The 15,440-nt window shown below is 49.2% G+C and overlaps 1 protein-coding gene across 1 annotated transcript in view; it reads left to right on the plus strand.

Moving 5' to 3' along the window:
- Positions 1-11,570, plus strand: part of Past1 (putative achaete scute target 1) — a 46,196-nt gene extending 34,626 nt beyond the window's left edge. The window contains exon 2 of the mRNA XM_037418210.2: positions 10,315-11,570. Coding sequence (XP_037274107.2) covers positions 10,315-11,016 — 702 coding nt within the window. The 3' untranslated portion in view covers positions 11,017-11,570. The remainder of the gene's footprint in view (positions 1-10,314) is intronic.
- The last annotated feature ends 3,870 nt before the right edge of the window (positions 11,571-15,440 follow it).

Genomic DNA, 15,440 nt, shown 5'->3' on the forward strand with positions numbered 1-15,440 from the left:
TCGTAAATTATTTGTAAAGCGAAATCCTTAGATGCCTTGTCGGATGAGTAAATTCGCCGTCATCACGTGATGAGGTCATCGCGACGTCATATGGCCACGGCTTTGACGTCATTGTGACTCCACCACACGACATTGTCGCTTGGTCGAAGGCTTGCCGATCGCGGAGTCCGTGCGAAACCAAGTGATTGAGGCGCTGAATGCTTGCAATGCCTCAGATCCTGGAGGCCATGCAAATACCACGTTTAGAGAAGAAAACTGTCGGGAGTGGGGAGAGGGGGATAAATACATCGACCGAAAAGAAAACGAAAAGCCTTTGTCTTGAGTCGGACGTCTCAGGCTGATGCATAATGGCCTCTGAAAAATTTTTCTTCAGTACACCATAGCTTTAAAAGGACACTAAAGAGAAACAACGACTTGGTTTAGATGTCGATGAGCTGCACTCTGCGAACTCTGCCGCCGTAAGTCAAGTATCATAAGTTCATTATTATCGGAGAAAAATCGAGGTTGAAGTTTCGTTTTTCAAGTTCTGTGCCGTTATAGTCTCCTCGCGTGACGTCAAAAATTTCAAGATGTGTTTTTCGTATTTTCGCGACATTCGCTCGACGAAATTTTCCCAAACTTCGTATGCTCGGTCAATGGCAGACACAGATGAGAATGTATTTCATTTTTTATGGATTAGACGCGGCGTACGAGCAAGTAAGTAGGTAGACGTTTTCAAAATCTAAGATGACGCCACGGCGTTTCGGTACGGGAATCTGGAGATGGCGTCGTCACCCGCATTTTTTTTTCTTTTGCGCGCGTTTTCTCGCTAAACGAAGTGGCGTCTCGCGGTAAGAGTGGTATTTTCGCGATGGCGAAATTTTGCTTTACGCGAAAAAAAATTGTGGCCCCTAAAATCCGCCAACCGCACTGTAGTCGGGCCTAACCAGTGCTGCTATAGCATACGTCTAAATGCGGTACAGGCCAAGGACGCCACCCTTCGCTTATCGACGATCACAAATTCCAAGGGGTGGGAATGGGGAGGGGGTGTAGTTCTAAGATGTGATGCCGCGTATATAAAAAACAAACAAAAAAAACAAGGAAAGAGCGCCGAGGTTACCGCATTGCGGAAGGCATCACGTAATGAGGCGTCGGCACCATACCTGTACCGGATCACTCGCATGGTCCAATCACTTAGTCTTCCTCGTCTGCTTAGCTCATACCTGCCCTCTCTCTCTCTCTCTCTCTCTCTCGAACAAACACAGAACGCCTTCCTTGCGTCGCCTTCTTTGCCAACGGGGAATGCGATGAGTGCCTGAAAGGCGGAAGCGCTCCCATCTTTCAAGACAAACAAGGCGTCTTGCGATGAATAGCCGTGGCTCTACGTATAACGCAATACGTAACGTGCCCATCGCGTTTGTTACACAATGAAAAGCTTTTGTCCTATGGCTTTGGAATCAACCAAGCTACCTGCTGATGCGGCGTACTGCCTAGAATATCAGAAGTCATAATACACACACTGCATACCCTATATAGTTTTCTATAAGTACACCAGTGAAAACTGTGGCGCTAGTGCCTATCGGTGCTGCAACGCATGACGCTTCCGACAGCATGGGAATAATGGGTAGTGCACACACTTGCCTAACCTTGCCTATAGTCTTCGTTCGTTTGTCACCGTTTGGCTCCGTGTGACCCGAATCTGCTTTGCCGCATTACAAAGTTTAGCAAAGGTTTAGTAAGTTGCGCTTCACCACCTTCAACTCCTTAGGCTCACGTATTCAAAGTGGGGTCTCGAAGTTTACAAAAATGGTCCGTTCTTTTATATAAAACAAAACCAAAACCGCAGCAATAAAGCCACAAGTGCGTTGGAAGCCCGAAAGTATACGAAGACTAGGCAAGGCTATAGGCAAGGCTATAGGCAAGTTTGTGTACTACCCATCATTTTTGTACTACCCATCATTTGTGTACTACCCATAATTTGTGTACTACCTAACATTCCCATGATTGCTGAACGATATCGCAGAGCCAGAGTCCCTCCACTGTCGGTGACAACCTAAAATAAAAAAAAGTAAAGTGAACTGCTATCCATTTGTACTGCTGAATAGTTTCCCATTGACGTTTCGTGACGAAGCGACTTCAAGTCACGCGATGCCAACCGGAGCCGGGACAAAACTGCAGACAGATCCGTGTACTATACCGTCAAGCTCATGGTCACTGAAGCGCCGTGCGTTGCAGCTCCCGTAGATGGCGCCAGAGTTCCCTCTAGTGTATTTATAGAGAACTGTATTCCGTGTAGTACCGTGTATCGGTTGTCCAGTGTCCCTTACACTAAGGACTACTTTATAGCGTATGTTCGCTAGTATTGCGGTTTCATCGCATCAATGCGAATTAGCCCAGATATTTGAATGATGGAACCTTCGAATCTACTAAATGGTTTCAGATGGTTTCGTATATATGTAATTTTCCTGTCTCGGGATATATGGCGGTGTGTGTGGGGGGACTTGAACGCAATTCGGAATCGGCACCCTTGAAAGACCTGCAAGCATCAGTTAAACGTTATTTCCTGGTAATAACGTACTCTCAAGGACAAACAAGAATGATGTTACAAACCCTAGTGGTCACGAACGTTAATAAAAAAAATGACAAACCAAGCGAACTAAAAATGGGAGCAGGGAGTCCTGTAAGCGTATTCTGTATACATTTTTAGCAAGTGTTCACCCCCCCCCCTAAAATTGAAATGTTGGATAAGCACAATCGCTGTCTGTTATCAAGGTGCATCCGCAGTACCTGTCATAGAAATAAACTTTCTCGCAAGATTCTGGCAGTTATCCTCCATAATATAGGGCTACTGAGTGTAACTCTGCCCATCGTCAAGTTTTTTTTTTTTCAGAACTCAAAATTATCGGTGATAAGGTTGATTATATCGGCACGAGTGATTGGTTGATTGGTTTACTTGCACCTTGGTGTCTCGTTTCTTGTTTTTCTTTGTTGATAAAAATTCACGCTACTTTCTATCGCTGTAGTAAGAAAGATTTCCAGTTCGTTATCGGAAGATATCGATGATAATTGACTTAGTTGCAACAAAAATCTGTGACAAAAAAAAAACATCGGAAAGTTTTAATATGGGATTGGACGATTCCGTTCCAGCGGAATGCGCCGCGCCGGTTATAGGTGTTGCCCGGAATTTAAAAAAAAAGTCAACCCACCACACTTCCACCGATTATTCTTCATCAGTCACCATCTAACTTTATCCGCCTTGTGCTGCATCATTTTTTTTTTTTCGCGAAGAAAATGGCATCCAGCGCCCGTCGCGAAGCGACCGGTTCTTCTCGATCGAGATTAGTCTGTGCTTGCATTATACACAAGTTCGCCGGTAATGGTTGGACGCTTTCCAAGCTTGGAGCTCCGTGCTCATCGTCTCGGCACATGTGTTGCAGACCGATGGAACGAAAGGAAGACCAATGGGCTGTGTACATTGAGCCCGTAAAGGCTATTGCACGCGCAGCCGAGGAGAGCCCAGGAAGTTATCCTCCTACTGGCACGAAGTGAGTTTTTCTCGGTAGGAATGCAGAAAAGGGAAAGAGAGAGGAAAAACATAAGACATAACGACTGTTTGCGCATGCGTTCTCGAGTATGTGTGCTCGAGGGGTGTTCCGTATCGCATAGAATGCTCGTTTCGATTGTGAAATCTCGGACCTTGCCGAGTCGTTGCGAAAAAAGAAAAAAATAATAACTAAAATGAGACAAATTTCGTGAGCGAAGAACAAGGGTGTTGTGTCGGAACAGGCGTAGCGTGTGTCATTTTTTTTTTTACTTCTTGGAGTGAGTCATTCTCATGTCGCCGTCTCCTTAACGGCACGTTTCTTTTTATTTTTAACTATTTTAATATTCTGTGGTATTCTCTCTCAGCAGCGGCGCGCTTAATTGTCTAGCTCTGTCTAGCTTTCTTTCCTTTTTTTGAAGTACATCACAACGTTTGCGAACTGCAGTTTTTGACAGAGTGTCACTGAATGTTCTCGTTAGTTACTAAATGCTCGGTTATTAATGTGTGAAATATTGTCCGACGCCATATGCGATTATGAAATCTTATGGTGTCCCTTCGTTTGTCCACTTCCACGATCAACAATATTTGTGTGACGCTGATTACGTATATATATATATATATATATATATATATATATATATATATATATATATATATATATATATATATATATTGCAAGGGGGTTTATTAGCGACGCCAGATAATAGGCAGACAGCCGGTACAGAAACAAATGCTCGGGCAGTCCAGTGTCTACAGCTCGTGCTCGCGCTTCGCACTCAGCGATGGTCCCACTATCATTGCCTTGCGAATTCCCCACTACAATGCCCCGGCGACGAAGACGAGCCATCCTGGCGACTCAAGGTGACGAGAGAACAGGAGGGTCGTAACAGGGCTTGAGGCGACTGACGTGGACCGTCTCACGACCAAGGCGGCGCTTGTCCGTGGACGGCTTGAGTGGTTCAATCACATAGGTGACAGAAGAAGGGTGTTGTATGACGCGGTAAGGGCCCGTATACTTCGGTGCAAACTTGGGAGTCAGTCCAGGAGAGTGGAAAGGCAGTCGGAGCCACACGAGAGAACCGACGGGGAAGGTATTCTGAACAAGATCATGGTCGTGGCGATCTTTTTGGAGGGCTTGGTTATCGGCTGTGAAGGACCGTGCAAGTTGACGACACTCTTCGGCATGTTCAGCCATTTCAGAAACTGGGCTGAACTCTGAGGCATCAGGATTGTATGGCAAAATTGTGTCGAGTGTGTTGCATGGGTCACGACCATATAAAAGAAAAAATGGAGAAAAGCCTGTTGTTGATTGAATCGCCGTATTGTAGGCGTACGTCACGAAAGGAAGAACAACGTCCCAGTTGGAGTGGTCGGAATCAATATACATAGCGAGCATGTCTCCGAGGGTTCTGTTGAAACGTTCCGTTAGGCCGTTTGTCTGAGGGTGATAGGCTGTTGATGTGCGGTGTACCGTACGGCATGAATGTAGGAGCTGCTGCAGAACTTCGGACAAAAATACGCGTCCTCTGTCACTCAGGAGCTCCCGTGGTGCACCATGACGAAGAACAAACCGGTGCAAGATGAAGGTTGCAACGTCACGAGCACCAGCCGAAGGCAGCGCTGCCGTTTCGGCGTACCTTGTCAGATGGTCGGCAGCCACAATCACCCATCGATTGCCACCAACAGAGCACGGTAGCGGGCCGTATAGGTCAATCCCAACACGGTCGAATGGGCGTGCAGGACATGGCAAAGGCTGCAGTTGACCGGGTGAATGAGGGAATGTCTTGCGCTGCTGACACTGGGAACATGAGCGAATGTGTTTGCGTACAAACGTGTACATACCCCGCCAGTAGTAACGTTGGCGGATCCGCTCATACGTCTTTAGCGCACCGGCGTGTGCGTGTTGCGGTTCAGCATGAAAATATTTGCAGATATCAGACCGCATATGGCTGGGTATGACTAGCAGCCATTTACGACCCGTCACTTGATAGTTGCGACGGTATAACAGGCCATCCCGTATGGCGAAATGCGTTGCTTGGCGGCGAAGAGCACGCGGGTAACCGGAAGTCGATGCGTCGGAAAGCATATTCAATAGCGAGGCGATCCAAGGGTCCTTGCGCTGTTCGGATGGCATGTCTGTGACGCTGACGGCAGAGAGGGGAAGGTCCAGGGCTGATATATCCGTATCATCGGATTTCACGGGTGATCGTGAAAGCGCATCTGCGTCAGAGTGCTTTCGCCCCGATCGGTAGACGACGCGTATGTCGAATTCCTGGAGGCGTAGTGCCCAACGTCCGAGGCGGCCGGAAGGATCTTTTAGCGAAGCCAACCAACAGAGTGCGTGATGGTCAGTTACCACATCAAAAGTTTGGCCGTACAAATAGGGGCGAAACTTGTTTAACGCCCACACAATCGCGAGGCACTCTTTTTCCGTAACAGAATAGTTGGCTTCTGCCTTAGTGAGGGCGCGGCTGGCATAGGCGACCACATACTCCGTAAAACCTGGCTTGCGTTGCGCGAGTACTGCACCAAGGCCAACGCCACTTGCATCCGTGTGTACTTCGGTTGGCGCAGTAGGGTCGTAATGGCGCAGTACGGGTGGTGAGGTAAGGAGTCGGCGCAGTGTTGCGAAGGATTCGTCACAGGCTGCTGTCCAATTCGAAAGATCTGCAGGGCCAGCAAGGAGTTTGGTGAGTGGAGCGATGATGGAGGCAAAGTTCCGGACAAAGCGACGAAAATAGGAGCACAGGCCCACAAAGCTCCGTAGTTCTTTAACAGTAGTCGGCTTAGGAAATTCGGCAACAGCACGAAGCTTGTCAGGGTCGGGAAGAATGCCGGCTTTCGAGACGACATGACCAAGTATGGTGAGTTGTTTAGCCGCGAAGTGACACTTCTTCAGGTTAAGCTGAAGCCTGGCGTTTGTGAGGCACTGTAGAATCTTGCGCAGACGAGTGAGATGCGAAGTGAAATCGGGTGAAAAAACCACAACGTCATCAAGATAGCACAAGCAAATGTTCCATTTGAGACCACGTAAAATGCTGTCCATCATTCGCTCGAATGTGGCAGGCGCATTGCAGAGTCCGAATGGCATCACGGTAAATTCATAGAGGCCATCCGGTGTGACAAACGCCGTTTTTGGACGATCAGACTCAGCCATTGGAACCTGCCAATAACCCGAGCGAAGGTCAAGCGAGGAAAAGAATTCTGCACCTTGGAGACAATCGAGAGCGTCGTCTATGCGGGGAAGAGGGTAAACATCTTTCCTCGTAATGTTGTTCAGGCGCCTGTAGTCTATGCAGAACCGGACTGAACCATCCTTTTTTTTGACAAGTACAACTGGGGAAGACCAAGGACTACAAGAAGGCTTGATGACTCCGCGCTGTAGCATGTCGTCTACTTGTTCTGCAATTACCCGACGCTCCGCTGGTGACACACGATAAGGGCGCTGGCGCAAAGGAGTACTCTTTCCTGTGTCAATTGTGTGCACAACGGTGTTCGTTCTTCCTAGCACCGCTTGGGGAAAGTCAAACGAACGCTTGAATTCGTGCAGCAGGGTAACAAGCTGCTCTCGTTGAGCCGGGGCGAGATGGCTGTCAATAGAATGGTGAAATGCATCGGTAGACACGCTGTTCAAGGCAAAGTGAGGAACCAACGCGTTCAGCTCCATATTCGGCTTGGTGTCGAAAAAATCGGCAGGCACGATAGTACCTTCATCGATGAGCTGAATGTGGCCGAGCGTCTCGTTGCGGCGCAAACTGAGGGGGCACGAGTTGGGATTGGAAATAAATATCCCGGTAGTGTCTTGACAAAGCTCAAGAACGGCGAATGGCAGTGATGTGTGGTGGCGGCTACCGAAGATGTCAGATGGCATGAATAGGACGGTAGCGTCAGAAAGTGAAGCACAGCAGGCAGGGACAAACTGGGCGCTGAAAGGAGGAAGGTCTATGTCCGTCGCGACGACAAGGTTAGCCACACTAGATACGGCCGCATCAACAGAAGGCGCATCACCAAACGGTAACAGCTCCACTTCGGCCCGAGCGCAGTCCACGACGGCGTGATGACGTGATAAAAAATCCCATCCTAGGATGACATCGTGGGAACATGAAGCCAACACGTGAAATTCAATGGTGTACAACACGTCTCGAATCACAACTTTTGCTGTACATGACGCGACGGGCTCAATTTGTTGGGCGCTCGCAGTACTAAGAGAAACCACGGAAGAAAGCATCGTCACTTTACGAAGAGAGCGGCAGAGTCTCTCACTAATCACAGATATCGCGGCACCGGTATCGATGAGTGCGAGTGTTCGTACACCTTCGACGATTACATCGATAAGATTGGCGGGAGACAGGCGAGGACTTGAACGATTAGACGATGACGCAGCTCGTGCCTCCGGAGCTGCGGCAGTTAGTTTTCCGTCTCAATGGAGGTGGGTCGTCGACGCATAGGCGACACGGAACGACGACTTGGTGAAGGTGAAGGCGAGCGGGAAGTAGAACGTCTAGAAGCGAATGTTCGGGCGCCGGAAGCAGTTTGCGCATCGCGTTCGTGAACTTCAGGTGGTACGTGAGGCGCGTGGTATGGAGGTCGAAACGAATAGTCAGGATATCTTGGTGCGTTAACTGTGAAGCGCCGACGACATAGACGTGCAACGTGACCTGGAATTCCGCAAAAGTAACATATAGGCCGGTTGTCAGCGGTGCGCCAAGGATTTCCGGCGTGTTGCTGTGGAAACGGCGCGGTAGACGGTCGCACAGGTTGTGGCGTACACATTGGCAGACGAGATGCAGGAGGCATTGCCGCGACGGCCGCATAAGTCAGTGGCGCGGCAACAGGCGTTGGTTGAGAGGCAGGCGTAGGTAATGGCAACGCCTCGGAGACCTGCTCCTGAATAGCCTGTCTTATTGTCGGCGTTAGGCGGTTCGTTGGTGCTTCGGTGGTCGGCAGATACGAGAGACATGAAAGTTGTCGTGCGACCTCTTCGCGTACATATTCTTTTATCTGCTCCAGCAGGGAGCTGTCACCACCGACGGCCAGGGCAGCGAGAGAGTCGTCTGCAGTCGTCGACCTCCGAACTGCTGCACGTTGTTTCCGAATCTCTTCCAAGCTCTGGCACAAGGTCACAAGTTCGGATACGGTACTTGGGCTCTTTGCCAGCAACATTTGATAGGCATCATCGTCTATGCCTTTCAAGATATGCCTGATCTTGTCATGTTCGGTCATCTCAGGGTTGAAGCGCCGGCATAAATCGATTACATCTTCAATATAGCTTGTGAAGTTTTCGCCCTGCCTTTGTGCACGTCCGCGTAGGCGCTGCTCAGCACGCAGCTTGCGCACTGCGGGGCGATCGAACACAGCTGCGAGGGTGGTCTTGAAACCGGCCCAAGTGATAAATTCAGTGCGGTGGTTTGTGAACCACAGGCTGGCGACGTCTTTGAGATAAAATGGGACATACTCTAATTTCGAGGGGTCGTCCCACTTGTTGGCGGCGCTCACCTTCTCAAACAGCTGCAACCAGTCCTCCACATCTTGGTCCTCGGTGCCACTGAAGAAGGGCGGATCTCGTTGGCGCAGGGTGGTAGGCACGATGACCAGTTGAGATTGGGCCGTGCTTTGCTGGGTGGTGCCTTGCTCGGTCGTCTGATCAGGCATTGCTGATGTAGAGGGCAGCTTCCGGCTTCGAAGTTCCAGGTTTGCGTACCCAGCACACTTCCACCACTTTGCAAGGGGGTTTATTAGCGACGCCAGATAATAGGCAGACAGCCGGTACAGAAACAAATGCTCGGGCAGTCCAGTGTCTACAGCTCGTGCTCGCGCTTCGCACTCAGCGATGGTCCCACTATCATTGCCTTGCGAATTCCCCACTACAATATATATATATATATATATATATATATATATATATATATATATATATATATATATATATATATATATATATATATATATATATATTGTGTGTGGGTAAGCGTTCACTATAGCCAGGACACTCCTCAGCTGTTGTGGAGTTCGAAGGCGAAATTCTAGAGGCCCGCGTATATAGATTTAGATTTAGGTGGTCAGAATTCGGTGTTCTCCACTATGGCGCACTTCATAATCATATGCTGATTTTGTCACATGAAACTTAATAATTTATCACTTTCACGTGGACAATCATAGGCTTTAGTTGTTCTGACTCTCCTGCCTTTTCCCCGCACATCAAGGAGAGAGCGGAGCTGCGGACGCAAAAGCTACCGGTAAGCCACATTGGCACCCCACTGAGGTTTGTAGAGTCCTGTTTAGGGCAGTGAAGTAATTTATTCCTGACTGGGAATGGCATATGTGAGGCAACACTTTTGCGGATGTATCCTATAACAAGTTACTGTGGCTGCCACTTATTTGAGCAGTTGACTGTCTGTTCCCGAAGGCTCGTTCGAACCTGCGGCTACTACCGGTCGAGTGACCATTGGCGACTCACTGTTAGTGATGTTCACACATGCATGCGACTTACACCCGTCGCCGTACACGGAATTCGCGTCTGCTCACGTATGTCCCGCAGTGTCAGTTCTCCGTTATACAAGCTGACGTCTTGTTCCTGCGCACCCGGTTGGCTCAGGTGCTTGTGACTGCAGCTGTGTGGCTTGAAAATCCGTTGCGGGCAACAAGCCAACCGACCCCAGTCGACTAACTAGGTCGTGCGACAGGATCTAGTCGCGGGTGTGAACGAGCCTTTAGCGTTTACACTTTTATGCCTCTCCGATGAGAGATGGTGTGTTGAGCTTGACGTTGTGTCTTCTCTTGCAATCTCGCAGGTCCACGCGCACATCATCAGCTCGCTGCGCAAGGAGATGCCGTCCATGTTCGGCAAGGACAGCAAGAAGAAGGAGCTCATCAAGGGCCTGGGCAACCTGTACGCCGAGATCCAGCGCGAGCAGCAGATCTCGCCGGGCGACTTCCCGGACCTGCGCGAGATGCAGGAGAAGCTGGCGCAGCACGACTTCACAAAGTTCCACGCGCTCAAGCCCCGCCTGCTGGAGACCGTGGACCGGATGCTGGCCGAGGACATAGCCCAGCTGATGGCCATGATACCGCACGAACAGACCGAGCAGCGGGATGACGAACAGCGGGTCAAGGGAGGAGCGTTCGACGGGTTGGAGCAGAGTCCGTTCGGCTACGGTCGCGGAGAAGGCGTGGACGCCGGGTCCCTGGAACCGGACTGGATCGTGGCCCGGGAAAGGTTCAAGTACGACGAGCTCTTCAGTTCGCTGGGACCTGTGGATGGCAAGATTTCGGGAGCGGCGGCCAAGGGCGAAATGGTGAAGAGCAAGCTGCCCAATTCGGTGCTGGGCAAAGTTTGGAAGCTGTCCGACTTAGACAAGGATGGCATGCTGGACGCCGACGAGTTCGCGCTTGCCATGCACCTCATCAGCGTCAAGGTTGCCGGACACGATCTGCCCACAGAGTTGCCAGAGCATCTGGTACCGCCGTCCAAGAGGCCATTCGCGGCTGCCTAGCCTAACCTTCGCCCTTTTTTTTTTTCAAAAGAACACATTCGTCGGAATAAAGAGAAGTTACTATTTGTGTAAAAAAAAACAAAAGAGAAGAAAACATGATAGGGAAGGCGCGCGGGTTCTACTGTGTCGCCGCCTAGCGGCAATAACGTCAAGTTGTCCGGCTTAAGGATGCAGCTCGAAAAAAAGAAAAGCATCGACGTATTCTCCTTCTTCTTCTGCGGTGCCGTTATTAAGGTGCGCTGTCGTTTTAACATGTCGATCAACACCCCGCCATGCGTTTTCGCAAGCAATGCGTATCGTTTATTGGTGACGACAGCGAATGATAAGCAGCGACACCTGGTGCCTGTGTAGTGGGGGAGGGCGCACGTCCCAATGAGGTTATACTACCACCTTGGCACGTCCTTAACCGCGTGTGCTTTTTTTATTTTCAGTTTTTCTTACTTAAAAAAAGGAGAGTTTGCTGTTACTCTGGCAAGAACTCGAGACGGGTAGTGCCGGTTGGTGCCTATGCACGTTTGGGTCCATGTTTTAAATAAAAAATTGTATTTGACGCATGGAAGTGAGTCTGTTGTGATTGTGGTGGCCAAACTCGGGTTTGAGCATTCTGTGTTTTGATCCATAGCGCTGGTGCTATCGGTAATGCCGAGACCAGACCCATGGTATACCCGGTTCTGGACAACGTTTGTTTCAGCAGTTACGTAAAATTTTCGCAATGGTGACAGATCCAGCCAACGGGAGAGGTTGTAGCAGCCTTGTGGGACAATCGGAGGCAACGAAGTGGTGATAACGCTCCTGCTGTGCACGTGTTGGAACTCCCTCCCCCCTTCCAGACACTGTCCAGTTTTCTTCCCAGAAGACTGAAGAGGAAAGCTATGTGCTGTACACTTCCGACCTTTATCACATGTGCATGGCAGCGGATTCTGGGTGTAGTTTGACGCCGTTTCGATATAGCTAGCTGCTTGTGGTAAGTTTGGCTATACTAATTCAATGTGTACCTGGCCGTCTGTGCTGTGAGCTGTCCTATCGCACTGTGCCGCGGACCTGGACAACAGGGTCTGTGGTGCGTACCTCCCAGGCAGCTAGTGGCGGATCCATAGGGGAGAGGTGGTAAGGGTGATCGCCCCCCCCCCCTTTGGGGGACTACTTTCAGCACAAATTAACTACAGTATGTTATGATAGAGCTGTTGTGATAGAAATAGTAAAAAAATGCCCCCACCTCCCCGAAGGGAATCGTGAGGAAATGCATTGCGTAGCGTCCATAACGGCGTTGCGCACGTGAGAACTCGGCGATAGGTATAGCGCGAGAACAGAATGACGACAAAGAGACAAAAAGGACATGTCTCTTTGTCGTCGTTCTGTTCTTGCGGTATAACTATCGTCATGTCATTCCAACTAGCCCGAACTGCCCCACTTCTGAGAACTCAGCGTTGGAAAAAAACGTTTTATTTCTCTTTTTTTTGCACCGTGCAGCCAATAGCGCTGTTTGCCGCAAGTGGCGTTTTTCTGTCGCGAGCGTTTTCAGCTCTAGTAGCTGGCGTGCACGGTTAAAATAAGTGTGCGCGCCCGCAGTTGTTGCTGACAGCTGCCGACGGCGAGGCGTGACACGGTGAAGGCTCCGGTTGCTAGAAACGCGCTCGCCCACAGCGGTTGCTATTGGAGAGGGCGGTGGATGGATCTCGACGGACGCCTGACACAGCCCGACTAAGAAATGCATTCGCATTTAAAACGAAGTAATGAGCACGCCCTCCCCTCTCCGGTGCTACTTCAAATGACTCCCCCCTCTCCCACGTTCGTTCATAAACAATAAGCGTTGGATGTTGTTAGTGACCCGACATGCTTTGTTGTTTCTTGCGTGCCTTTATCTATTTTTTCGCCAGTGTTCATTGTCCACCACGCTGCGAAGCTCTCGAGAACCGTAGCGCAGGAAGTCTGTTCGGAAGCGTTGAATGTCAAGATTTTGTGACGTCGGGTTTTAGTACACACTAGTCAGGTCAGGCTGCAGAGTTCGCTCAGCTGTTAAGACCTTGATTGTTCCTTGAGCTCTCGGACGGATAGCACCATGGTTTGTGAAAATATAAAAAATTTGTCTAGTAAAAAATGGTCTCTCGTAAAAAATCTGCGGCTTTTAGTTTCCACAAATCAGTGATTCGTAAACTGGGAAGTACTCGACAACACTTCTATTGCTTTCTTGAAGTATGCGGCTGACCCATCCTCAAACCAGTGACGTAGCCAGGGGCTGGCACATAAGGGCTCGTGCTCCTACTAGTCTTAAGGCGCTATACCCCGACCTCCCGTTAGATTTTTTTCCCCATGGCATACAGAGCAAACAAATGACCATTTCAAGTCCCCGCCTCCCCCGAAAAAAAATGTCTGCGCCCCTGCCATGTGCAGCAGAACTGGAGGATCTTCCGAAAAGTAATAAAGTGAACTGCAGTCCCCTAGTACCTGGTCAGGTGCTCACCCTATTCTGAATGGTGTGCCAAATGATGCTGTGGAATTGCACACGCGAAGATTCTTTCTTTTGTTTGTTTCTTTTTGCGCTTAATTAAAGTTTGATGTCTATGAAATGTATTTAAGATGGAGTGAATCGCTGGATAAATAAATATCGAGCTGTGTGCCCGCTCATGCCAGATCTCTTGATTGGAAATTACCCGAGCTGAGCTCGAATCTCTATCGTTCTATAAGTAGTTAGGTACTAGGACAACACAAAAGAGAATACCCCCAATCGAGCCAGCCATCGAGCGGGGTCCGGCTTCCACGAAATCTGGTGGCTCGGCACTCGGTCCCGACCCGTTTTGGCTGCCAGCTTGCGCATTTTGGTGCGCATCTGCTGCGAGCGTGGCCCAGGCTGTTCTGGACGCCGGTTTCAAAACAGTCCCGCAGCTGCAAACACAAACAAAGAGGGAATAATAATAGCTCCTTCTAAACCAGGTGCCATATCGAGCTAGCTCAGACGCGTGAGGGAAGGAAGCTGCGAGGAACCTTGACATTGACGGACTCAGCCTTTACTACATGTCAACTTCGATGAATGGCGCCGAGCAGGGCATGTTATGGCAGAATTCTGTTTTTTCTGTTTTTTTTTGAGTGGGGGAGCATGTTTCATGCATGGTTGTGCGGTCGTTTATATGTGTGCATAAAAAAATGGGGGGAAAGGAGGGGCCCCTGCCCCCGGCCTAACACCTCTGGGTACGTCAGTGGCGTACACTTCGGCCTTTATCGAATGGCCCGGCATCCACTAGCACAATAAAAGTGAGTACGGTTGCCCCCTCTCGATAATTAGCGGGGAGAGAGAATTCACTGCTGCGCCCCCCCCCTTTTCTCCCACCCCGTTTCTGCATTTCCATTCTGTCCCCGTAAAAGTAGGAAACCGCCTTTGTGGAGGAGCGCGACAGAGCCATGACTGGAGTACTTTCGGATATATTGCTCTTCTGTGGCGCCTCGATGCCGCGAGGGAATTGCGCAAAAGCTTGCAGGTGTTGCTGTGTGGTCAATGTTGGCAGGTTGAGGTCAACGTCCTAAAGAACTCAGCCTTTGTTGCCACCATACGCGTGTCCATGTATATCTGCCAAACAAATTATGCTTATATAATCTTCAAGCAAGATCTTCAATGAACCTATAGTGCCTAGAATATATCAATGAGGCAGTGTCTAAGACTATACCATAGGAAACAGCCATGGAGTGTCATACGAATACAATGCTGTATGGAAAATAGCCTTTCTCAGTGTATTGGCTGGCCACAAATCTCAAAGGATGTGCTTCTGTATACAGCAAGTGCTAAAGAGACGTGACGGCCGGATAGATAAATGCATAGGCGTACCAGCCGGAGGGGGGGGGGGGAAGATGGCAAGGGGGGCGCAAGCCCACCCACTGAGAAAATATGGGGAGGCTGAGCCACCCCCAACCCCCATTTTTTTTGACAGTGGTCACTCTTGGTTGCACGCTGTGGAAACGAACAAGTAAGGTGTAGTTTTTACAATAGTGATTACTCGATTATGTTCTTACGGGAGAATGAAATTTTGCCGACATTACAGCATATATATATATATATATATATATATATATATATATATATATATATATATATATATATATATATATATATATATATATATATATATATATATATATATATATATATATATATATATATATATATATATAGTACAGTGTCTTCTGGAAATATACTACCTGGTGTGCTGAGCGCCTGCATTCCGTACGAGAGAGGGTAGCCGTGCATGTGATGACTGCACTCAGATGCCGCAAGCGGCGCTGCGTGTCGAGAGGGTGCACGAACGCGCGAAATTCCTTTCGTCCTGTTGCTGTCTATCTATCTATCTATCTATCTATCTATCTATCTATCTATCGTATCGCCTACGTCTGGGTGCCCTCACAATCACCCCCTTAACTTAGGATCTTCGAAATAC

The sequence above is a fragment of the Rhipicephalus microplus genome, chromosome 6 (genome assembly GCF_043290135.1).
Source record: "Rhipicephalus microplus isolate Deutch F79 chromosome 6, USDA_Rmic, whole genome shotgun sequence".
In the NCBI taxonomy this organism is placed as follows: domain Eukaryota; kingdom Metazoa; phylum Arthropoda; class Arachnida; order Ixodida; family Ixodidae; genus Rhipicephalus; species Rhipicephalus microplus.